Consider the following 24,279-nt stretch of genomic DNA (forward strand, 5'->3'; position numbering starts at 1 on the left):
ATTTTTTATTTTATTTTATTGTACAGTTATCATGTGCTTCATTTGATCTTTTATTTATCCTTGTGTATTCTATTACATTTTTAATTACATTTTTTACTACTTTTTTATTTTTATTGTATAGTTAGCATGTGCTTTATGCTTTCATTGCATGAAGAGAAACAGTGTGAACTCTAGTATCAGATGTGCACATTACCACAGCTCATGCAAGCCCATCATGTGCACAAGTATGTGTATGTATGTGTTCACTTATAGAACTTTTGCAGTGCTGTAAGGACAAATGGCAAATTTCACACATTTTCATTTATTGCTCATAAAGAAGGCAGAATGCGGTTGTTTATTAAGCCGACAGGAATACAATCATACAGCAGTCACACCAATTGTTCTGTTTATATACAGAAGTGAGAGTTTATATTAAGTAATTGACTTTCACCCTTCTCTTGACAGCTGTTTAAAGGATGTGGTGTATCGTGTGGTTTCTGCTGAATAGTCTAGGTCTCACGTTTGTGAGAATGTGGGCTTTTTCAAACAAGTTCTAAAAAGCAGAACCATCAGATATTAGCTGTGACTGTAATTAGAGGATTGCAAATTTTACGCAATCACATGATATTAAACGCACAAAATACACCTTAAGCATCTCTTTTGATCACTTTCTTAATCCAGTCTGCGTAAGCTGAAATCTCAGTATAGACATTTGGCATATTTGGATAGTTACAATTGTTTTTTAAATTGAAGGACACAATACCCACTGCAAGACCACTGCACACCAGAGGCCCTCCAGAATCACCCTGTTAAAACAAGACAAATAGCACAAATGTTTTGTTTCAGCATTCTCATTGTTGAAGAAAATTATGAAGCAAACATATATCTGTTATCATACCTGGCATGCTCCACTTTTGGTTCCGTAGCCTCCTGCACACAAAATCTTAGCTGGGAGTTCCACTTCCACTTTATTCCACTGCTTCTTACAGACTGTGATATCTATGGTTGACACATCAGTCACCATGAGGTCATTCACGGTGTTCTGGGTTTCAGTTTTTCCCCATCCTGCAACCTGGCACTTGGTATTGGGCTTGACTCGTTTGTGATTGCTTGAGATTTTGATGACCTTCAGATGTTTATTCAAATTGACTTTCCCTGAAAACTTTTATTTGAACAGAATTAATGTTATATGTAAGCAATAAAATACGACAGGGCTTGTGGTATAATTATGTTTATATAGATTCTATATTATATTATAATTATATAGGCCACTCTATGAGTTCTAAGCAAATATAGTTTAAATGATTAATCTGTACCTTCAGGAGCATGATGTCAGACCCATAACGTGGCTTTTCCTTGTATGAAGGGGGTATGTGCATGCTTTTCACTGCATATCTTCTCAGCTCATTTTTCGCATCAATGTTCTGAGTTCCGAGGACCACACTAAGGTTACTGCGTATTTAAGAATGAGGCATATATCATATTAAATTGAAACTAATAAATCCACACACTTCTGCTTATTAAGAAACACACAACATGAGTAGCCTACCTTTTGAAACAGTGGGCAGCCGTGAGCACGTAGCTGGGGCTTATGAGGAATCCTCCACATATGTGCTTGCCCTTTGACTGCACAGATGCCATGTACTGAAGTGAGTTCTTCTTGGCTTTCTTGCCATTGATGATTTCCTCTCCATGTGTGGCTGGAAAAAGTTTTATTAGTCTAGTAAGATTGACTTGTTTGACTTGCTATTTTCTCACATTCACACACCATGAAAAGGTGTAGATTAAGAAAGTAGACATTAAATCACAATTTGTGCATTTTAAGTATAAAAATATACAAAGTACACAACATACAAAGAGCGCCGCTTATCGGAAAAAAGTCATGTCTGACACAAGACATGACACAAATGAATGCTTACCATTAAAAGTGAGGCTGATGAAAGCTGCAGCAAGCAGCAGTATGTGCAACGCCTTCATCTTTCAACGAACAATCACTGAGTCAACACTCACACCTCTTACTTAAAGGTTCACTGCGTGACCACCTTATTGTGGTTTTCTTTATTTGCCAATAGTGTTCAGCCCACTTTGCTAGAGTGAAGTGCTGTTAAATCATGGAAATGTGACTTGGTAAATGTGAGCTGTCATTTAAATTACTCCAAAAATCTGACCAAAAATTTATGAAACTTCATATTCAATCATGTGCGCTGGATACTTAATCATATTGGTAGGTCCAGTATAATAGTGTTACAATATGCTATATTTGTTTAACTGAGATAAAAGTTTTATTACTTGCTCCTTGACATCTGATTTGAAATTGTGCATGTGTGTATTATAACCGAGAATGACGAAAGATGGCAGTTCAGGTTGAAAGAACCAGGCGTTTGCAGCAGCATCTGAAGAGCAGTTAAGAGGTAAGTTCTCTTATGACAGAAGGAAAGCAACCAGAGCTGATGTAACACATATGAACCTTGTTTTGAAATGTATATTTCTCTTTTGTTGTTTCTTATCTCTGTCCAGAGTGTTGCGGCTGTGTCTTCATGTGCTCTGAGTTAAGTTCTGTGTATGAGATGGAAAACTAGGCATTTTTTGTTTTGTTTTATGTTAAATGACTTTGGTTTTCCTATGCACCACAAGGAGGAGAAGTATTTAATTGATTGTTTCTAGGGGTGCTCCAATCAGGATTTTTGGGGCCGATCACCGATCCCCGATAACTGGAAGCTGTATCGTCCGATACCGATCACATGGTGTATTTGAAGCTTTCTATTTACCATGTAGCATTATTTATTAAACTATATTTAACAACAATGTAAATTTTGTATTAAAATTAAGAGATGAGAAGGTATCATGAATTGACAACTGTTTATTTATTGGCAAGTAACATGCAACATATTAACTTAAACCATAGCAGCCTGTGCTTGGTTATTTGGGAACAGCTGAGAGCTTGACAAATATAACTTTCAATAAATATATAAAAATCAAAATCAAATAAAAGACAGAACAAACAGTCTTTAACTTTAGCTTTAGACTAAAAACTGCAACAATACTCATTTGGGTGCTTTCTTGCCTGCTCTTTAATTCGCTCTGACATTGACACAGTGGCACTCTCTCTCTCTCTCTCTCTCTCTCTCTCTCTCTCTCTCTCTCTCTCTCTCACACACACACACACACACAGACGAATGTGAAGAATGTGTAAATTAAGTTTTCTCACCCCGGATCAAGGACTGTAGAGATGGTACACAGGCGCTCAGATTCAATGTCATGGAATCTTTTCTGGACCCCTTCCAACAACGTGGCTTTTGAAGTTTTTACACCATGGTCAGTCTCTGCTGTTTTCTCAAGAAGACGAGTTAAAGCTCTGATGGATGGTATAACATCTGCACCATGCACGGCAGGCTGGGTAGATAGGCATCCCTCATGGCCTTTTCCATGTTCTTTGCATTATCCCTTAAGGGGTCAGATCATGATTTTTACACAACATAATTGATTTTTAAACAACATAATTAACGTTTTTCAACGTTAAGCCGATAACGATCGGCGATCGATCAATCGGAGCACCATTAATTGTTTCATTGCAAACACTGCCCTGGGTCTGCTGGGATTTACATTTACATGTACATTTATGGCATTTGGCAGACGCCCTTATCCAGAGCGAATTACAGATGTGCTTTGAAGTCTCTGTCAAAAAATACGTCTCAATACTGTTTCACTAGGTCACAGAATGCTATCAGCCTAAAAACTCTGTTGGGAGGTTATATAGTAAGAAAAGCACACAAACAACACAATTTTTTTTTTTTTTTCACGTGCAAATTTAAGTACTTTTCTTGAATTCTTATGAGAAAAATATATTTGAAGTATATTCCCATTGATATTTAAAATTTATTTTGGAACACCTGGGTGACTAGGAACAGGAAACTGTTCAACCATGACTGCCTGTTTCACAGGGTTATAAATATGAGGTAACACGGGCCAAATTCCCTTAGTCATTCATAACAATGGGTAAGACCAAGGAATATATCTGTGATGTGCGGCAAAAGTTTGTTAAGTTCACAAAATGGGAAGTGGCTACAAGAAAATGGTACAAAGATTGAAAATGCCCATTTCCACCATCAGGGCAATAATTAAGAAGTTCCAGTCAACTGGAAATGTTATGAATCAACCTGGAATTGGATGTGTGTCTATATTGTCTCAACGCACTGTGAAAAGGATAGTTCGAGTGATCAGATAATCTCCACGGCTCACAACCAGAGAATTGCAGAAGTTAGTTGCGTCTTGGGGTCAGAAAGTCTCCAAAACTACAATCCAAAGTCACCTACATCACCACAAGTTGTTTGGAAGGGTTTCAAGGAAAAAGCCTCTACTCTCATCCAAAAACTCAAGCATCTTCAGTTTGCCAGACACTACTGGAACTTCAAATGTTATCAGGTTCTATGGTCAGATGAAACCAAAATAGAGCAATCAACACCAGAGGTGGTTTTGGTGCACACAGAGAGGTAGCCATATTGAAAAGTACCTTATGCCCACGGTTAAATATGGTGGTGGCTCTTTAATGTTTTGGGGCTGTTTTTCTGCCAGAGGACCTGGGCACCTCCCAAAATTCTGACCTTCCCAGATTCATCAGATCAGGTAACCTTTTTCCAGACTTCAACTGTCCAGCTTGTACACACTATACCCATAGTATGAACCCAATATGATCACCTGCTGTTGTTACTCATCCACCTGATTGTTTAATGTGTTGTGCATTCTGAGATGCTTTTCTGTTCACCACGACTGTAAAGCGTGGTTATTTGAGTTACCCTAGCCTTCCTGTAAGCTCAAACCAGTCTGGCCATTCTTCTCTCAGCTCTTTCATCAACAAGAAATTTTCACCAGTAAATCTGTCACTCAGTGGATGTTTTTTGATTTTCACACCATTCTGTGTAATTTCTAGAGACTATTGTGTGTAATATTTAGCAGTTATATTTGTGTCCTTTTCATGGCTGCTTATATTTTCTCCTCACTTTTTATTTCATCCTTGTGTATTCTATTACATAAATCTTTATTTAATTAGAACTTAATTTCATTAATTGATTGTACAGCACTTTGCACTACCACATCTATCAAAATTGCTCTATAGTTGATTATTATTATTATTATTATTATTATTATTATTATTATTATTGTTGTTGTTGTTGTTGTTGTTGTTGTTGTTGTTGTACAGTTATTACCTTTATGTGAGTGCACTGCATAAAGAGACATTGTGTGCACTGTGTGAATTGTCTGAAATATGCCCAGTATGAGAGCTCATGCAGTGCTATAAAAACAAAGGGCAAATTACACACAGCCAGAATGTAGCTGTTAATATACCAACAGTGATACAAGTGCAATAACATACCACATAATAACAATTGTTCTGTTTATATACTAACATGAGAGTCTATATGTGATTAAATAATTGCTTTTCACCTACTCCTAAAAGGTGTTTAAATGTTTTGTGCTGTGGTGGTATGACGTTAGTGTGGTTTCTGCAGAACAGCTCTCCAGTCTGAGTGTCAGGTTTCTGTTTCAGTCAGACTATTATCTCATTAAAACAGAACTTTGTCTCACCTTTCATAAGAATTTGGGCTTTTTTTTTTGTTAATCAAGTGATGACAGTACTAGGGGAAAAAAATCGTACTTGAGAACTTTATATTACCTTTCAGTTAACAAGGGAGAAGCATCAGAAACAGCTTTTAGTTGTGACTGTTAAGAAAGAATCAAGAAATCACTTTTTTCTGCCTCTGTATCTTTATTTAAGAATGACAAATTTTGAAGCAATCACATGATATCAAGTTAAGCAACACATGGAAAAAATACACCTTAAGCATCTCTTTTGATCACTTTGTTAATCCAATCTGCGTAAGCTGAAATCGCAGTGTAGACATTTGGCATATTTGGATAGCTACAATTTTTATTTAAATTGAAGGACACAATGCCCACTGCAAGACCACTGCACACCAGAGGCCCACCAGAATCACCCTGTTAAAACAGGACAAATTGCACAAATATTTCTAATGTTTAATCTTCTAGCACTTCTCATTGTTCAAGAAGAATATATGGCAAACATACGTATATATCCATCATCATACCTGGCAGGCTCCACTTTTGGTTTTGTAGCCTCCTGCACACAGAACATTAGGCGGGAGTGGAAACACTTTGGCCCACTGCTTCTTACAGACGTCGATATGTATGGTTGAAACATCAGCCACCATGAGGTCATTCACCATTTGCTGTTTTCCATTTTTTCCCCATCCTGCAACCTGGCACTTAATGTTGGGCTTGACCCGTTGGTGCTTGTTTGGGATTTTGACAACCTTCACATCTTTATTATTGACTTGCTCTGAAATCTTGTTTTTGTAACAGAATGTACATATGTTAGCAATGAAACACGCGGTCATAAGAAAAATACTTAATATGGGGTCACATTATAGCAGCTATAAATAGTTGTTCTTCCACCACCCTCAACAGACAACATAGCTTGTTACTTTACAGAGGAATTGCAAAGTGCAAACCCCTCTGTCCTAAATACTTTCCCTTGGTGGAACACTTACTGACCGTTACAAAACACTGACATTGGAAATTACTTCCATAATTGTTAAATACATGGCTCCTTATGAAAAGTTTCACCACACCAACGATTATACAGAACGTTTATACAAACATTGTTTACTTTGTTAAATAACATTGCATTTTGATCTGTTTATTATTCGCCTTAGATTATGTGAAGTGTCCACCACTGAATGAGTTCTTACTGTAGAAAATTACTATAGTTGTTACTATAAAAATAAAACCACATTAATATAAACCTGTGATTGTAATTACAGCTAGCATGATTGTCAAAGCTTCTGATCAGATTTAACAGAACTTATAAAGATGATTACAGAACAGTTAGTTCTGGTCCACTAGTTCAATTGATCAAGTGGTGTTACAAGAGTGCTTATATTTGGTATAACAGCACTGGGACATTACTGGGAATTTTATGTAGCAATGCTTTCCAATTCCAATTTTATCAATCTGTGCATGTGGCAGTCTGTACGCATGGCAACACACAACACTCTATCCAGCTATGGCTTCTTTGGGAACTATTTTTGCTGACAGAGCAAAAATAAAAAACAAAAAGCCCATATTGTGTCTGAAATATCATTTACTCTATATTAATTTCTTGTTTATAGAATTGTTGTATAAAAGCAATGTCACATTATCACTTGTGCTGTTGTATTGCATATCAGTACAACTAATATATTGTGCTGATATTTAATACAACAGCACTCTCGGTCATGTGATTTTGCTTAATTATCTGGATTCTGTATTGTAATTAATATAAAATGCTGTGTGAATACCGAGTGAATATAGTTTAAATGATTAATCTGTACCTTCAGGAGCATGATGTCAGACCCATAACGTGGGTTTTCCTTGTATGATGGGTGAATGTGCATGCTTTTCACTACATATCTTCTCAGCTTATTCCTTTTCTCATCAATGTTCTGAGTTCCGAGGACCACGCTAAGGTTACTGTGTATTTAAGAATGAGGCATATATCATATTAAATTGAAACAAATAAATCTAGACATTTCTGCTTATTAAGAAACACACAACATGAGTAGCTTACTCTGTGCCACAGTGGGCAGCAGTGAGCACGTAGCTGGGGCTTATGAGGAATCCTCCACATTTGTGCTTGTTATTCAACTGCACAGATGCCATGTACTGCAAAGAGTTCTTCCTGGCTTTCTTACCATTGATGATTTCCTCTCCACGTGTGGCTGGGAAAAGATTTATTAGTCTAGTAAGAATTGATTTGACTTGGGATTTTGTCATATTCACACACCATGGAACACTTTGTGCATTTTAAGAAGATACAAAGTACACAACGTACAAAGAGTTTTAGTATGTTCTAGAATCTGTGCAGTATTCTTCATTGTTATTCAGAAACGAGTGCTTACCTTTAAACGTGTGGATGCTGAAAGCTGCAATAAGCAGCAGTATGTGCAATGCCTTCATCCTGCCACAGAGTGAAAGCCGTGCATCTTGCACACAGACTCATTGCATGACCACTTATTGTGGTTTTCTTTTTTAGGCAATAGTGTTCAACCTTTTCTGCTTTACGTGAAGCGCTGTTAAATCCCTGAAGCATAACTTTGTACAGTACTGTGCAAATGTCTTAGGCATCCTGTTTTTTTAGTACAAACTTTAGTTTTTATAGATTTCTTATTCCATGACTTCTGCATTATCGAGCCAGTACAAAAAACATGGTAGATTTCCAAACATTAGTTTTCCAGCACAAAATTAAATGTTACAGAAAAATGTTTGTACAGTATGTCATTAAAGAAAGCATCTGGGTTACACATGTAACCCTGTTCCCTGAGAAGGGAACGAAACGTTGCGTGAGCTCCACGCTGTGGGAAGTGCCCTTGCGTGTGACCGACATCTGAAGCTTGTGTAACATCATGCCTATTTATAGGCTTGCCGTGATCAGGTGATGTGGCAATTAAGCGCATCGCATGGTATAAAAACGGCACCTGTGATCTGCACCATCAACTTCTATTATCTGAAGCAAAGACGCAATTCACAGGCATGCCCCAATATGACAAAGCTACACAACGTCTCGTTCTCTTCTCAGGGAACAGGGTTACATGTATAACCCATACGTTCACTTTCAAAGGGAACTCAGCATTGCGTGAGCTCCACGCTGTGGGAACGACAATACCCACTCTGTCATACTGAGGGTACGGCCTGTACAAAAAGACCCAAGCCCGAGGGTCACTGCAAGACACTTGAGCCCAGGGTGGAATGTATATCCAGGCTGTAATATCGAATGAATGTGTGTGGTGTAGACCACCCTGCTGCAGCAAACACATCCTGTAAGGGTACCCCTTTGGACAAAGCCTTTGAGGAGTCAACACCCCTAGTGAAATGAGCCCTTATGCCCAGAGGCGTAGCGAGACCGCACACCTCATAAGCGATAGAGATTGCTTCCACTATCCAATTAGAGATGCCCTGCTTCGACACAGCACCACCTCTACTGTCGCCGCCAAAGCAGACCAGCAGCTGCTCCAACTTACGCCACTGGCCGGAGTGGTGGACGTAAGTACAGAGAGCCCTTACTGGACACAGAAGGTGCAATTTCTCTTGTTCCAGTGTGAGGAATGGAGGAGGACAGAAAGTCTGCAACAATGCTGGCTGGACAACAGACATAGGCACTTTAGGAATATAATCCGGCCTAAGCTATAGGGAGGCCTTGGATAATCCGGGGGCAAAGTCAAGGCAGGAAGGGACAACAGAGAGAGCTTGTAGATCTCCTACTCGCTTGAGAGATTCCAGGGGCAGCAGAAGAGCTACCTTTAGAGTCAGAAACTTCTCTGAGGCTGACTCTAAGGGCTCAGATGGGGCACCTGACAGACCTTCCAGGACCACAGAACTGACACCATGCATAAACCTTGAAGTTAGAGTATGTTACCCCTCAGAGGCTCCATCAATAGGGGCATGGTTGACGAAAATGGTGGCCACGTAGACCCTGATTGTAGAAGGAGAAAACCCTGCTGAGAAACGTCCTCTTAAGAACTCCAGGGCTGTAGCTATTGTGCAGTTCACTGGGTCTAGCTGACATTCCTCACAGTCACTGGTAAACCTGCAAGAACAGCAACATCAGGCTCTCCTTAGCCTACAGTATGGGGATGTAACCAATTACAAATATGTTGTTGTGAATTAACCGATACTGTGTTGTAAAGAGATACAAATACAGATATAATTAAGAGGTGCACTATTAGTTTTACGCCTCTGCCACTAGGTATTGGAGGCATTACGTTTTCAGGTTACAACTTGCTTACAACTTTGTTGTTTGTTGGCACATTCAAGACATAATGTTTTATGATTACAATACTAAGGCACTGAAAGCTGAGGTGCTGCATAAAGGTGTGGCAGCTCTGGAGATGGTGCATATCAAAACAATAAATAGACAATACAGAATATATAATAATGGGTATAAGGTAAGGAGGAGTGCACAACAACAACAACAACAACAACAACAACAACAAACAACACAAGGGCATTCTGAATAACAAAACATCTAAACCTGTCCATCATCCCATGTCTGTCAACTCCTCAGTAAGAACGTGACATAGCTATCGAGCTACTAGCACGTTTATTGATTTGGATTTTAGATGAGCTATGTAGGTTTGTTAACGCAATATAATATGATATGATATGATATGATATGATAATTAGCTACTTTAGCTACGATGAAATTGCCACAACAAAGATGAAGCTTGGCACACGGTGGCTTAGTGGTTAGCACGTTCACCTCACACCTTCAGGGCTGGGGGTTTGATTCCTGTCACGGAGTGTGCAGAGTTTGCACGTTCTCTAATTGCACATTTGCACGTTTCCTCCGGGTACTCCGGTTTCCTCTCCCAGTCCAAAGACATGCATGATAGGCTGATTGGCATGTCCAAAGTGTCCATAGTGTATGAATGGGGGTGCGAATGTGTATATGTGATTGTGCCCTGTGATGGATTGGCACCCTCTCCAGGGTGTACCTCTCCTTGTGCGCAATGCTCCCTGGGATAGGCTCCAGGTTCCCCACGACCCTGAAGGATAAGCGGTATAGAAAATGGATGGACAGATGGAAAGATGAAGCTCCTCAGTCCAATTATAACCCTTACTTGCCTGTAAACAAAACCATCTTCTGTTGGATTGGAAAGGTGTCAAATTCAACAGTAACATTTTTATGATTCTGACCCCCAACAGCACTATGCTAGGAACATTGTAGATGCCATATTCTGGCATGGTTTTAAAATCACTATAGTCTCCCACTATGTTTTTGCAACCATGAAGGGCAGCTGATGTCAGAGTGCCCAGTCTCATCCAGGGGCCTATAGTTTTTTTTCAGTAGATTCTTTCCTGTTTGAAGTCAATTTTAAGGGGTATTTCAGACATACAAATTAGTAACAAGAAAGATTAGACTTGATGGTAGCAGATGTCTACTTTTTTTTGTTTTGCCTATCACAAACTCACCACTGATCAACACTCAATATTGGGTTTGAAGGTCTGCTGATTTTTGTAGTATTTTACAGATTGCATAGTAATATAATTACAATTTGTACAAAGTTGAGTATAAGACCATATAGAATGCTTAGCATATTACGTGGAAACATGCAGCAGTTTTCATTCTTAGAGTCACAACTGAGCGCATAATGTACCATGACACGGAAAGCCGCAGAAAGCAGCAGAGTCATGCAGCGTGTTCATCCTGCCACAAACACCGTCACCTCTTACTCATTACTTATACACATTGAATGACCTGCTTTCTCACAGTACTTTTAATCCCTTTTAACTTATTTGGATTGCTTCAATTTGCTTCTTAGGATAAAACAGTACACATTTTACACATTTTCTCAGTACTGATTTCAGGATAAGGGGTTGTTGACATTTTTATTAAACACTCCATTGTCAATGCTGAGTTAAGCATAATCTGCCAACAGACATATCCAGCCATGCAGTCAGAACATGACACAGATGATGGGTAACTGATGATGAACACATGGAGGGTGGACAAGTCTTGAACATCTCTGGAGAGATCTGAAAATGGCTGTGCACCGACGCTCTCCATCCAACCTGATGGAGCTTAAGAGGTCCTGCAAAGAAGAATGGGAGAAACTGCCCAAAAATAGGTGTGCCAAGCTTGTAGCATCATACTCAAAAAGACTTGAGGCTGTATTTGGTGCCAAAGGTGCTTCAACAAAGTATTGAGCAAAGGCTGTGAATACTTATGTACATGTGCTTTTTTTGTTTTATATTTTTAATAAATTTGCAAAGATTTCAAACAAACTTCTTTCACATTGTCATTATGTGGTATTGTTTGTAGAATTTTGAGGAAAATAATGAATTTAATCCATTTTGGAATAAGGCTGTAACATAACAAAATGTGGAAAAATATGAAGCGCTGTGAACACTTTCTGTGCATGAAAAAAAAAAACATTCAAGGTGATCACCAGTGCAGTATGTGCACGCTGCTTAAAAATCCCAGCAACACTCTTGTGATTGATACACAATTCCACACATGCCAGTGTCATTGCTGTGCTAAGAATTGTCCTCCACCCAAATAATCTCTGGTGGTGGTCTCTTTGCATTTGAATGGGGAAGAAGACTGATCATTTGTGAATGACCACAGAGGCACTCCATATCCTAGGTTCACCTGATAAATTCTTCATACAATGTAGTTGTACCTAATAAACTTACAACTCGTATCCATGCATATTCATAGCTCCTTGTTTGCATTTAAAATGTTTATAGGTCAGTTATATAGTTTAGTTTCTCGGGCATTATTCATTCATTCATCTTTGCTAACCATTTTATCCTGCTCAGGCTCAGGAACCTATCCCAGGAATACTGAGAACAAGGTAGGAATACACACTGGATGGACACCAGTCCTTCGCAGGGCAACCTGCACACATACATTCACACCGAGAGGCAAATGAAGTGTAACCAATACACCTACCAACATGTTTTTGGGAAGTGGGAGGAAACCCGAAAAACCCAGAGGAAACCCACATGAGAGACCGTAACCCAAATTCAGGATCAAACCGGTTCAAGGCCACAATGCTACCTGCTGTGGCATATGCCACCTACTTGGGCATCAAATAAAATAAAATAAAAGGCAATTTCTTATTCTACATAGATGTTTTATGGTTTTAAATGACTCAGTAATTTAAACTATTTTTCCTCCTTGACTCTAAAAGGTTGAATTGTTTGTGAATTGTTGAAAAGCAGCAATTGAAGTAAGGCATGTACACTTTTCTGCTTGACATACCAATTCTCCTCTTAAGCTGACAAATTTTATTACTATCAATTTTAGATGCATTCCAACATACGCTGTACCCTTTTACAGATACAGCCGCTTGCATATGTATTCACTCCCTTGCTTTATTGTCCGAGTAATGCCTTCCATATCCGGTCACTGATTTTGATGGATGGCCTCCTCTAGGCAGAGTTGTGATTGTGCCATATCCTTGAAATTCTTTAATAATAATTGAATGATACTCTGTGGGATGTTCAAAGGTTGGGATAAAACCTGAATGAAACTTTTCAAGAACTTTGTCCTGAATTGATTTTGGTAGCTCCTTGGTTTTTGAGATATTGTTTGAAAACATTGTTTTGTTTAGGTATGTTCTCTAACAAACTTCCATTTTAATTGTACATGTGACATGTTGAACTAATTATGTGACTTTTGAGGGCAACTAATTTAGGTGTTTCCCAATAATGGTTTAATAATGGTTTAATAACAATGTTCACATTTTTTTATTTATAAATAATTTTTTGCTATTTTGCTTTTGCTATTTTACTATATTTCATCCCCGAATTCATTATTATCGGATACTTTATGCTTAGTCCATTTCAGTTCCTGGTGGTTATAAACAATATTTTGAAAGGTTGGTTGGTTGTGGGACAATAAATGTGCACTAAATAGTTGCAAGCCACTGTATGTGCACTAAATAGTTGCATGCATGCACATAAAGTCCTAAGACCTGTTGACCTTTATAGCTCTTAATCTTATAAATACATTGGATTTGCTAGTGGTTTTGCTAGAAAATAAGCTGCAATTTTAATGGTTAAATATAAAAACATCCTAAATACTGTGTCATTGTCTCAGAACAGGAAATTCATGAAAGAGGCCTCTGGTGATCTAAACTGGAACAAATAACCATTAGTGTGATGAAAGTCTTTTGAATTGCATGCATCAGAGTGATTTTTTTTATTACTAAGCTGTACTCTACTTCTTCCTACATGTGTTATAATATCCATTATCACTGTGTAATGATCAACAATAAGACTATATAAGAATTCTTATTGCTTAGCTGTAGACCCTCTGACTATAACATGCCTTGCTGAGTAAGAATTACTCACCACACACCATTTTCCTGTTGTCAGAAAGGCTTACGGTAAACGGCTCATATTTGTGCTGAAGCATTCTGACTCTAGACCACCAACCTTTAAAAAAAAAAAATAATAACGACCCTGCAGTGCAAAGTCAACCACACATTTCCGACCCAAAGCTTCAGATGAAGCAGCTTAAGGAGCCATGTGGCTTGTGGTGGTCTTTTACAGACAGAAAATGTTAAAAGGGCCTCCCATGCTTAACCTGAAAGAAAATTTAAATGTTTTCAATAATATATTTACATGTTAATATTCCCATGTCAGTGGCATTGTTTTTCTTTTATTTTCCACAGGTCCATGGCCCTTCTTTAATCAGAAGATGGTAACTGATGGAAATGGCTTCCAGTTGGGGAAATGCTAGACTGGATTTAGGGAATAAAAAAATAAATAAAAATAGTGAAAGTTAAAAAGTTTACTTTTCAAGCTAACCCAAACAAATTTATTCACATGGTAGACACATTTTACCAAACCAATAAATGCAGGCAAGCATTTGTGGGTTAAGGGTTGAAAGGTCTAACTAGGATTTACTCTCACAACCTTTCAGTTACTAGCACAGAGCTAACTGCAGCAACCAAGTGGCCTGGATCACTGACTGATCTCACGGACAGGCCACACTATGTCAGGGTACAAGGCTGACCAATACTGATGACTAGCAATACTGGTCACAGATGATAAGGAGGAGATGTACAGAGACCTTACTGAAAGCTTCATAGGATGGTGTGACAACAACCACCTTCAGCTCAACATGGGGAAACCAAGGAACTGCTGGTGGTGGACTTCCGGCGTAGCAAGGACACACACACACATACACACACACACAGGCTCATTCATACATTGGGATGATTTATTACAGCCAGTCCACCTACTGTCATGGTTTTCGAGGTGGAAGAAACCCAGAGGAAACCCACTTGGACATGGTGAGATCATGTTAAAGTCAACCCAGACAGTAACCAGATTAGATTGAACCTGATGCCCTGGACCTGGCACCACTGTGCCACCTCCTCAAATAATGATTTATCTATTTTTGTTAAGACAATATAAACTATGAAAATTATTATTTATCCTCCTTAGCCCCTGCCTATTCATTTGTGTCATCTGTAGTGAACATTTAGTTTTTGCAGCTCTCCATTTTACTCATTTGAGTTACACTCTGTACTCTAAAGATGACCTGTCAGGTTGAAAAATGAACAATTTCCTCTTCCTGTCTTCAACAATAACAAAAAAAGGCTTCTGTTACAACAAGCACATTTTATTTTTTAAAAAAAACAAAACAAAACAAAAAAAACAACAAAAAAAACCTATAAAAAGTAAATTAGGTATTAATTAGCTATTGTTAATTTTGCTAAGATTTTATAATGTTTTATTTTATTAATAAAGTATATAATATCCACTCACAGAGCACTTTATTAGGAACACTACACAAGTACTGGGTCGGGCCTCCCTTTGCTCTCAAAACAGCTTTAATTCTTCATGACATGGATTCCACAAGATGTTGGAAACATTCCTTTGAGATTCTGGTCCATGTTGACATGACTGCGTCATGCAATTCCTGAAGATTGTTCAGGTGCACGTTCATGCTTCGAATCTCTCTACCACATCCCAAAGGAATTCTATGGGATTCAGATCCAGTAACTAGGAGGGCCACTGAAGAACACTGATCTCATTGTCATGTTCATGAAACCAGTTTGAGATGACTGTTGCTTTGTGGGATGCACATAGTCAGCAACAATACTCTAATAGTTTATGGCATTCAAATGATGATTGATTGCTATTAATGGGAACAACATTCCCCACACCATTACACCACCTCCACCAGCCTGGGCTGTTGACACAAAGCAGGTTCAGTCCATGGATTCATGTTGTTGGCACCAAATTCTGACACTACCATCTGTGTGCCTCAGCAGAAATCCAGATTCATCAGACCAGGCTCCCCTCTTCAACTGTCCAGTTTAGGTGAGTCAGTGCCCACTGCTAAAGTTGGGGTACACGATCCTGGACTTGGACTCGAGTCCAATTATGAACAAACTCGGACTTGTCACCCACTCGGGTAAATTTGAACCCGAACTTGACACGTACTCAGAAATTTTGGACTTGGAAAGTTTTAAGAGTGCAGTCGAGTCCGTGTCATATATAACATGAAAAGAAATATAAAAAATAAATAACAACATAAAATTAATATAACAAGAAATTAATGAATGTCTCTGTGCCTGATCAGGGGGCTTTCTGTTTGCACACACTTGATACGCATGCACAGAAAGTCGCCTCATCGTGCGAGAACCGAAATGAATTCCCTTTATAGGCTTATTATGCTTTGATGGTCAAATAAATACACAAACATCATGCCAAAATGCAGGTCTGGCCGAATACTCATGCAAACACAGGCAGTTATGTGTTAAGTGTATGTAAACAGTTGGGGAAAAATTTGAGGTGTGTCAATACACTATATTGGATCTGTGCTTTAGGTCTTAAAGTGACAGCAGTCTAATAAACCTGCTGCTGTCTGTGTCATTAATGTTAATCAAACAACAAAAGACAATGAGAAAATCACTCACTCCTCTGACTGAATAACTTCAGCAAATTTAAACAAGAATCACTGTATATGCCATGCAGTGAAGTCTATTTTATTTTACATTTAATTGCTTTATTTAATTTCCATAGTATTTCTTACTTGAATACTACTGATAGACCTACCTGAGAAAACATATAGTTATTGTGAAATAAGACTGTAGTCATATCGCCTGCCCCTAAACATTAGCATTTGGTGATTTCAGTCTTGAATTTCATGTAAAATGTGAAATTGTCACATCACAGAGGTAATGGAGGTTAGGACAGACGCAAGTGCAGTAAAAGACGTTTATTAGAGAGAAAGGCAGGCAAATTCAAAATGGTAATCCAAAGCGTGGTCTAATAACAGGCAAAAGGTCAGGTGATATACAAACAGGCATGAACTGGGCGAGGCTAGAATCGAAATCGAGAAGCAAGGTCAATAACATGAATGAAAATGAGAAACAATGAACAACCACTTGGTAATGAGAGCCACTCAAAATTATGCAATCTGCACAGAGACACAAAGGGTTTATATAACAAACGTAATCATGGGTAAAACACGGGACAGCTGAAAATAGTGATGACACATTTAGAAAACAACCAATGACAAAACAGGGGTGGAGACCGAACATAACCATAACAAAAGCATGTGTCCAATGTTAACAAAGTCAATGTCATTGAAGACCAAAAAGCGTGCGTTCGATAAGGGCTCGTGCACCTGGCTTGTGCACGAGCATGCGCTTCGGTTTTCCGAGCACACTGCTATACTGGAGCTCTGACTCAAGGGGAACTCGTGACAGAAATGTACTTCTTAATGTAGTAAATATCATAAACGTTGCTGATAGGGAGGGGTTTTTTTCCCCCATTTTAGGAATTAAAATGAAAAAAGTTACAAGAACAGAGCTGTGTTCAGAAATGAGTTTGTTGTCATTCATAGACAGATTAAAAGCAGTAATAAAGCATGGAGCTTGTTGTTATGACATGCTGCTAAATGTAACTCTACTCTTTACTCTCTCTCTCTCTCAGCCCATATAACCCTTCTGCTGTTGTAGCCCATCCCCCTCAAGGTTCAAGGTTCAATATTCCATTATTGCATCATTCTGAGTAAAATATACAGAATGTTGTATGTGAAAATCTCAGGAGACCAGCAGTTATAGAAGAGCATAGAGAGCATTCTGACCAGCTCTATCACTGTTAGATACAGCAGCTGCTCTACTTCTGACTGCAAAGCTCTTCAGCAAGTAATGAGAACAGGAAATAAGCTCCTGGCCTTACATTTACCAAACATGTTGTTTGAGAAAGACCTGCAATAACATTAAGGACTGCAGTCACCCTGCTCACTACCTGTTTGCAAAACTGCCACCTGGCAGATGCATCCTTTGCTTCTAATCACGGACAGCCAGACTGAAAAACAGTTTTAAAGCCATCAGACTACATAACAGCCAGTAGTCAGTAAAGTGTTCACGGAAAATATGGGAATTTAGTCGTTTTTTTGAAGATAGTGATGGATTCTGCTGTCTGGATTGAGGTTGGAAGTTCATTCCACCACTGAGGGACAGTCAGTTTGAAGGTTCTGGAAAGGGACCTCGTGCCTCCTGAGTAGGCACTACCAGGTGTCGGTCATTAACTGATCGTAGGTTGCGGGAGGGAACATAAATCTCAAAGAGAGTGTTGAGGTAGGGAGATGCTGTTCCAGACAAGGTCTTGTGCATGAGCATCAAGGGCTTGAATTTGTTGCAGGTTGATACAGGAAGCCAGTCGAGGAAGTCGAAGAGGGGTGTGACGTGGGTCCTTTTGGGCTGGTTGTAAACAAGGCGTGCAGCTGCATTCTGAATCATCTGAAAGGGTTTACTGGAGCTGGCTGGGAGGCCCAGGAGCAGTGCGTTGCAGTAGCAGCAGTATTACTGCCACTTCAGGACACTTAGATCTTTACTATTCAGATTTACTATTTATTGTACTTGTATTTACCGTTCTTACTTACTTAATAGCATGTCACTTTTACTCATTTGCCATTATCCACCACTGTTTTCAGTCACCTTATTACATTACAGCTTCATCTCAACCATTCATGTCTAATTATATTTGTTCATGTTAAATACATGCTTGTACGGTCATGTACAATGTTGAATCTGAGACTTGTCACAAGCATTTCAATGCCCAGTGTGCCCAGTATAACTGTGCAAATGACAAATAAACAACTCTTGATGGTCAAAATCACTGAGATCACATTTTCCCCCATTCTGATAGTTGATGTGAACATGTGAATCTGCTGGCATGTATCTTCATGATTTTATGCACTGCACTGCTGGCACATGATTGGCTGATTAATTGCATGAATGAATAGGTGTACAGGTGTTCCTAATAAAGTGCTCAGTGAGTGTATATAATATGTATAGTATTTAATTTTATTAATATGTCTAGAATTGTGTTGTGAAGTCTGAGACCAGTTTAATTATTTGTGAGATAAAATAGTAGTCCGTTTCTAAATGTCATTTAAAGTGGACAACAAGATTATCTTAACACATTTTATTTATAAACAAAACAAAACAATAAAAATGATACAAATAAAAAAAGATATTAAGATGTTTACGGCTCCTGTTCAGTACCACAGCTGCCCACTAGTGAGGTGAAAAAGCACTGGTTTATCATATCTAGTTTTGATTTCTGTGCCTGAATGTAAAAACAAACAAACAAATATAGAAAAATGGAATATAAATAAATAATCAAATAATAAAGAAATAGACAAATAAATGCAGGAAAAAAGGCAAATAAACTGAAGAAGGAAATCAGATTTTTAAAAAGAATATTTGCCTTTAATATTTTATTTAGTCGTTTTTAATTCATTAATTAATTCTTAATTGTGACTTGCCCACATACTGTAAACACAACAAAGTGACAAAATGATTTGTGAGGTTATTTTACTTTGCTCGAGAGCAAACACATATTTAGTCCCTATGAGGTCAGAGTTTAAATAGAAAGCTGCTCCATATACAAGAGACAAACACAAACACACACACTGACTTAAGTTTTTTTTCATGAAAAAAGGGGGAAAAAACTTAAACAAAATATGAAATAATAGCCAAGTGCTCACTTCGCATATCCTAAAATACAATTAATCCAAGGCAGAAATGTTGAAATTTTGGTGTAGACATAGGGATATTTTGGGTATTTGCAGTCTGTATCTGTGAATGAAACAATTCCGACAGCTGTGTTCTGACACACCAAAGGACCTCCAGAGTCTCCCTGTAAACAAGATGCATGTCATAAATCTAGCCTGTGCAGTAAGTGTAATGTCTGTGTTTAAAACAATGTAAGGTGCATGCTTTATACCTGACAAAACCCTCCGCGACCGTTAGTACACACCAAACTGGAGACAGAGAAAGGTGTTCCCCAGGATTTCTCACAGACCTTTGTGTCTATGACAGTGACATCGACTTCCATTAGACGATCACTTGTTCCACCATTTTCAGACTTTTTCCCCCAGCCTGCTATGCTGCAGACCTGCTTGGCCTTAACGTCCTGATTAATTTTTTTTGGTATGGAGATCCAGTTGATATTCTTGCTCTTTTTGATGGTTTTGTTCAACTGTGATCAAAAAATTATTAGTGTCTTAGTGTTACATTAGTGTTACATTTTATATCGAGGAATGTTCACAAGACCAGTTAGTTCCAATCATCGCTTACATTATAGAAACTATAAATAGTCAATCCCTCAACAGCCTATTTTTTTTTTCTCTCACTTGAAATGAAAGAGACAAAGAAAATGCAGCTTGTCAAGTTGCTGAGAAACTATAAAGTGCAAACACCTTTGCTCTGAAGAATTTCCCATGGCAGAAACTTTACTGACACTATAGAGACTCCTTCCATAACTGTTAAAGAAATGTCTCCTTTCAGAAATATTCACCATATCAATGATTATTTTTCTATAACTATAAAAAAAAACACAATCAAATCCTTCTGAACAATCAGAATCGCGAATTCAACAGTCCTGTGGTACTGTTGTGCATGCTATAAAAAATTAGAACATGCACTTGCAATCATTAAGATATTCTAACATTATAGCTATAAACTATTGCCTATTTTTGGATTTTTGCCAAACTGTGGGCCAGTGAGAAAACACACCCTTTAACCACACCACAGATGCTGTGAAACTCTGTGTTTTTAAAGTATATCAGCCCATAGCCAGCTACCGCAAACGTTACTACGTTCCATAAATGATATTTCTGTGTTTCATTTTCATCATACTGAGAAACATATTGTGTCCGGTGGTTTACCTGCAGCAGCATGATATCATTGAGCAAATTCTCTGAGTCAAACTTCGGGTGGATGTGGTACAGCTTCACCTCCATATGGCTTATAGCTGATTTGCTCTTTTTCAGTTCATGAGAACCCACTACAACCGTGAGCTTCACCCCTCTGTTAGAAAGAACAATAGGGCAAAATATTATTTGCCAATGAGGAGATTTATAATTTGCTGCTTGTATGTACACTTGAGTGCAAAAGTTTGCATCCCTTGATGGATTGTATTCATTTACAGCCATCTGGAATAAGAGAGTTTTATCATAGAGGAGACATTTTATTACAGACAACCCTGTATTAAACTAACCATGAATACAGCTGAAATGATTTAAATGAGTTCTGAATTACTGAATGCATGGAGATTTACATGGTCACCCTGTGTCTGTGTGGGTTCTTTAGAGTTCTCCTGTTTCCTCCTACCTCAAAAAAATGCGCTAGATGGTAGGTGCATTGGCTATGTTAAATTTCCCCCAAGTGTGTGTGTGTGTGTGTGTGTGTGTGTGTGTGTTTGTGTGATGCCCTGCTATGATTTGTCATTCCATCCAGGGTGAATTCCTACCTCATGCTTAGTGTTCCTAAGAATAGGCCTTGGAGTCAAAGCAACTCTGGCCAAGTGGTTACTGAAGGTGAATGAAGGAATGAATGAATGTATGTATGAATTAATTAATTAAGCCATTTGAATAAGTTTTTCCAGTTTACTACTTTTTGCCTCCCCAGCATCACTCCTATGACTTCAGTACATGTATGTGTAATAGTCTGTGCATTTACCTGCATAAAATCTATGTAATTAATCTATGCAAAATTCCCAACCCATAGACCAAAAAACCCTGCAAATCAAAGGTAGTCCAGTTTTGAAAGAAAAATAAATAAATCTTGTTAAAACCTATATTATAAGCTACAAAGTATATAAGCTATAGAGTGTATAAACTATAAATAGTATATTATAAGCTATAGAGTGTATAAGCTATAGAATGTATATTATAAGCTACAAAGTGTATAAGCTATAGAGTTTATATTATAAGCTACAGTATAGAGTGTATAACCCATAGAATGTATATTATAAGGTACAGAGTGTATATTATAAGCTACAGAGTGTGTATAACCTATAGTATCTATATTACAAAGTTCAGAGTGTATATTATAAGCTATGGAGTGTATAAGCTATAATGTACATTATAAGCTAGAGTGTATATAAGCTATTAAAGTTTGCATGAAGTGGGCTTAAATAATTCTGAACTATCTTCATGACTAAATAACAGTACATACTGAAAATAAATTGAAATCCAGTTAGTTACTTATTATTTATTGCAGTTATTTTATAATATTTGTAAAAGCAATTGAAGTAGCAAATAATATTTCTGCCTGATGTAACGTGTAATTGTGAAAGTGGTTACACAAGTGTGAAGACCCTTTTCACAGAATTCCTGAGCCACTTTATTTCAAATGAAAAGGTGACAAGACCCTCTCAGACACTTCACTGACTCAGTGTGTAACAATTACTCCACAAATTACTAAGCTTACGCTTCCCAGCAGTGTGCAGCTGTCATGACAAAGTTCTCTGACATGAGGAAGCCCCCACACCAATGTTTTCCGTCTTTTTGGACAGAAACCATGTAGGGTCTGGAATTTGCTCTAACCACCGAGCCATTCACTATGCCCATGTCAACATAAGCTGTTCCAGAGAGATAGAGAGAGAGAGAGAGAGAGAGAGAGAGAGAGAGAGAGAGAGAGAGAAAAGAAAATGCAGTGATTCATTTTAATGTTTGAAGAAGTGAAACAGTTTGCATGAGCGCTTCCACTACAATACTACTGCTAATGAAAACATCAAATTCTAAGATGTAATGACATGCATAGAATATGAAAGTATATTAAGCAGATATTAAAAAGGCAAAAATGTTCTGTCAAAGCAGTTTGCAAAAAATCCTGGGTAGATTTTAATCCTAAAACTTGCATGCTATACTCTATTCACCATCAACAAATTCAATATATAGTTGAAAAAAGAAACAAACTTACCACAGTGTCCTATGTGAGATAGGAGAGAGGTGAAGAGAAACAGTGAGAGGAGAGCCATTGTGCATCAGACACAGTGAGCTCTTCTCTCAGAGGTTTAAATACTATGTTGAACAAATCAGCTAACCACAAACACCGCTTCACACATTCTGTAGAATACTGCTTTCTGCAGAGAACTGACATCGTAGAGCTCTTCCCCGAAAGGGCAATGTTTCCACTCATACTACTCAAATGGAAATTACAGTAGTTGGCCAAATGGATGTGGACACCTGAGCACTGAACATCCCATTCCAGAACCATTGGGATTAATATGGAGTTTGTCCCTGCTTTGCTGCTATAACAGCCTCCACTCTAGGCTGTTATCTAGGTTCTCTCCTAGATTTTGTAGTGTGGCTATGGGGATATGTGTCCAATCAGCCACAATAGCACAGGATATTGGGCGCAAATTTGGTGTTCCCGTTCATCCCAAAAGGTGTTCAGTAAGGTTGAAGTCATGGATCTGTGCAGGCCACTCAAATTCTTCTACTCCAACCTTGGCAAACCATGTCTTCATTGAGCACGTTTTGTGCATTGTCATGCTGGAACAGGTTTGTGCCCCTTAGCTCCAACAAAGGGAAATTGTAATGCTACGGCATACAAAGATATACTATACAGTTGTCTGTTTCTAACTTTGTGGCATTAGTTTGGGGAAGAACCACATGGGTGTGATGATCAGGTGTCCATCTACAGTATGTTGGCCATAGTTCTCATACTAAGAGAGCAAAGAATCAGTGCCAGTGACTATTAAGAAAGATGAAGAATTATTAGTTGTGTTCAGACTGATTTGCTTAATCGATTGTTCTTTGATTATTATTCCCAGCATTTGAGCATTGGATTTGTTTGGTGCACTAAAACAGAAATGTAGTTTGCAGGTTATTAAACTAAAGTGAATGTACAATTTCATCATGATGTTTGGATGCTGTTATTGTTGCAAATCAGGTTCACTGCTGACCTTTTATCTTTAGTTTTATCATGCTGACTCATTTCTTTCATAACAGGGTTGAAACAGGAAATCTGTAGTCTGTTATCTGGCACAATGCTTATTTATTATGTAATGCTTTTCTTACCAGAAGAACATAAAATGAGGCAATAGACAATAATGTATATAACGGATACAAACAGAATTGTATTATAAAGCAGGCTTTCAGAGGAAAAAAGGCTCATAATGAAAATCACAGCAATAAGTAGGCAGTGCTGAGCACATGGAACATTTTTGATGGTTAACAGAAGACTGAGTGTCCTTTCCATCGATGACTCAATACTTTGAGTTTATGTATTCCTGGGTACTTTTTAAAAGCCTCCTACTGTCTTGACCTCCTACAAAAAGAATTAGCGTTAACTAACTTCAGTTAAATTTTAAATATCAGCCAGGGTATTTAATTATGAAACAAGTTTGTAAGCTAAAATGAACAGAAATAAATCAGGAACCAGAGGTGACTATAGAACATCTAATTTGCTTTTC

At 38.1% G+C, this 24,279-nt stretch overlaps 2 protein-coding genes across 2 annotated transcripts; both read right to left on the reverse strand.

Moving 5' to 3' along the window:
• Positions 1-449: 449 nt before the first annotated feature.
• Positions 450-8,166, reverse strand: LOC128613928 (serine protease 53). Its single transcript, XM_053635117.1, has 10 exons — positions 7,935-8,166; positions 7,604-7,754; positions 7,368-7,506; positions 6,084-6,341; positions 5,821-5,973; positions 1,899-1,956; positions 1,529-1,679; positions 1,296-1,431; positions 878-1,141; positions 450-785 (listed from the first exon to the last, which is right to left on the reverse strand). The coding sequence occupies exons 1-10, from the start codon at positions 7,990-7,992 to the stop codon at positions 627-629; spliced, it is 1,527 nt and encodes a 508-aa protein (XP_053491092.1). The 5' UTR covers positions 7,993-8,166; the 3' UTR covers positions 450-626.
• A 10,365-nt stretch (positions 8,167-18,531) lies between these two features.
• On the reverse strand, positions 18,532-22,860 carry LOC128613717 (granzyme B-like). The gene is made up of 5 exons (XM_053634762.1): positions 22,782-22,860; positions 22,290-22,440; positions 20,744-20,885; positions 19,801-20,055; positions 18,532-19,713 (listed from the first exon to the last, which is right to left on the reverse strand). The coding sequence occupies exons 1-5, from the start codon at positions 22,837-22,839 to the stop codon at positions 19,558-19,560; spliced, it is 762 nt and encodes a 253-aa protein (XP_053490737.1). The 5' UTR covers positions 22,840-22,860; the 3' UTR covers positions 18,532-19,557.
• Between the last annotated feature and the right edge of the window lie 1,419 nt (positions 22,861-24,279).

Source organism: Ictalurus furcatus, chromosome 10 (assembly GCF_023375685.1).
Source record: "Ictalurus furcatus strain D&B chromosome 10, Billie_1.0, whole genome shotgun sequence".
NCBI classification, from domain to species: domain Eukaryota; kingdom Metazoa; phylum Chordata; class Actinopteri; order Siluriformes; family Ictaluridae; genus Ictalurus; species Ictalurus furcatus.

Coding starts and splice junctions, on each gene's coding strand:
- LOC128613928 (XM_053635117.1), bottom strand. CDS start 7,992: ATGAAGGCATTGCACATACTGCTGCTTATTGCAGCTTTCAGCATCCAC. Junction 7,755..7,934: donor CAGCATCCACACGTTTAAAG/GTAAGCACTCGT, acceptor ATCTTTTCCCAG/CCACACGTGGAGAGGAAATC. Junction 1,142..1,295: donor CTGACATCATGCTCCTGAAG/GTACAGATTAAT, acceptor TTCAAATAAAAG/TTTTCAGGGAAAGTCAATTT.
- LOC128613717 (XM_053634762.1), bottom strand. CDS start 22,839: ATGGCTCTCCTCTCACTGTTTCTCTTCACCTCTCTCCTATCTCACATA. Junction 22,441..22,781: donor ATCTCACATAGGACACTGTG/GTAAGTTTGTTT, acceptor TCTCTGGAACAG/CTTATGTTGACATGGGCATA. Junction 20,056..20,743: donor ATGATATCATGCTGCTGCAG/GTAAACCACCGG, acceptor TTTTGATCACAG/TTGAACAAAACCATCAAAAA.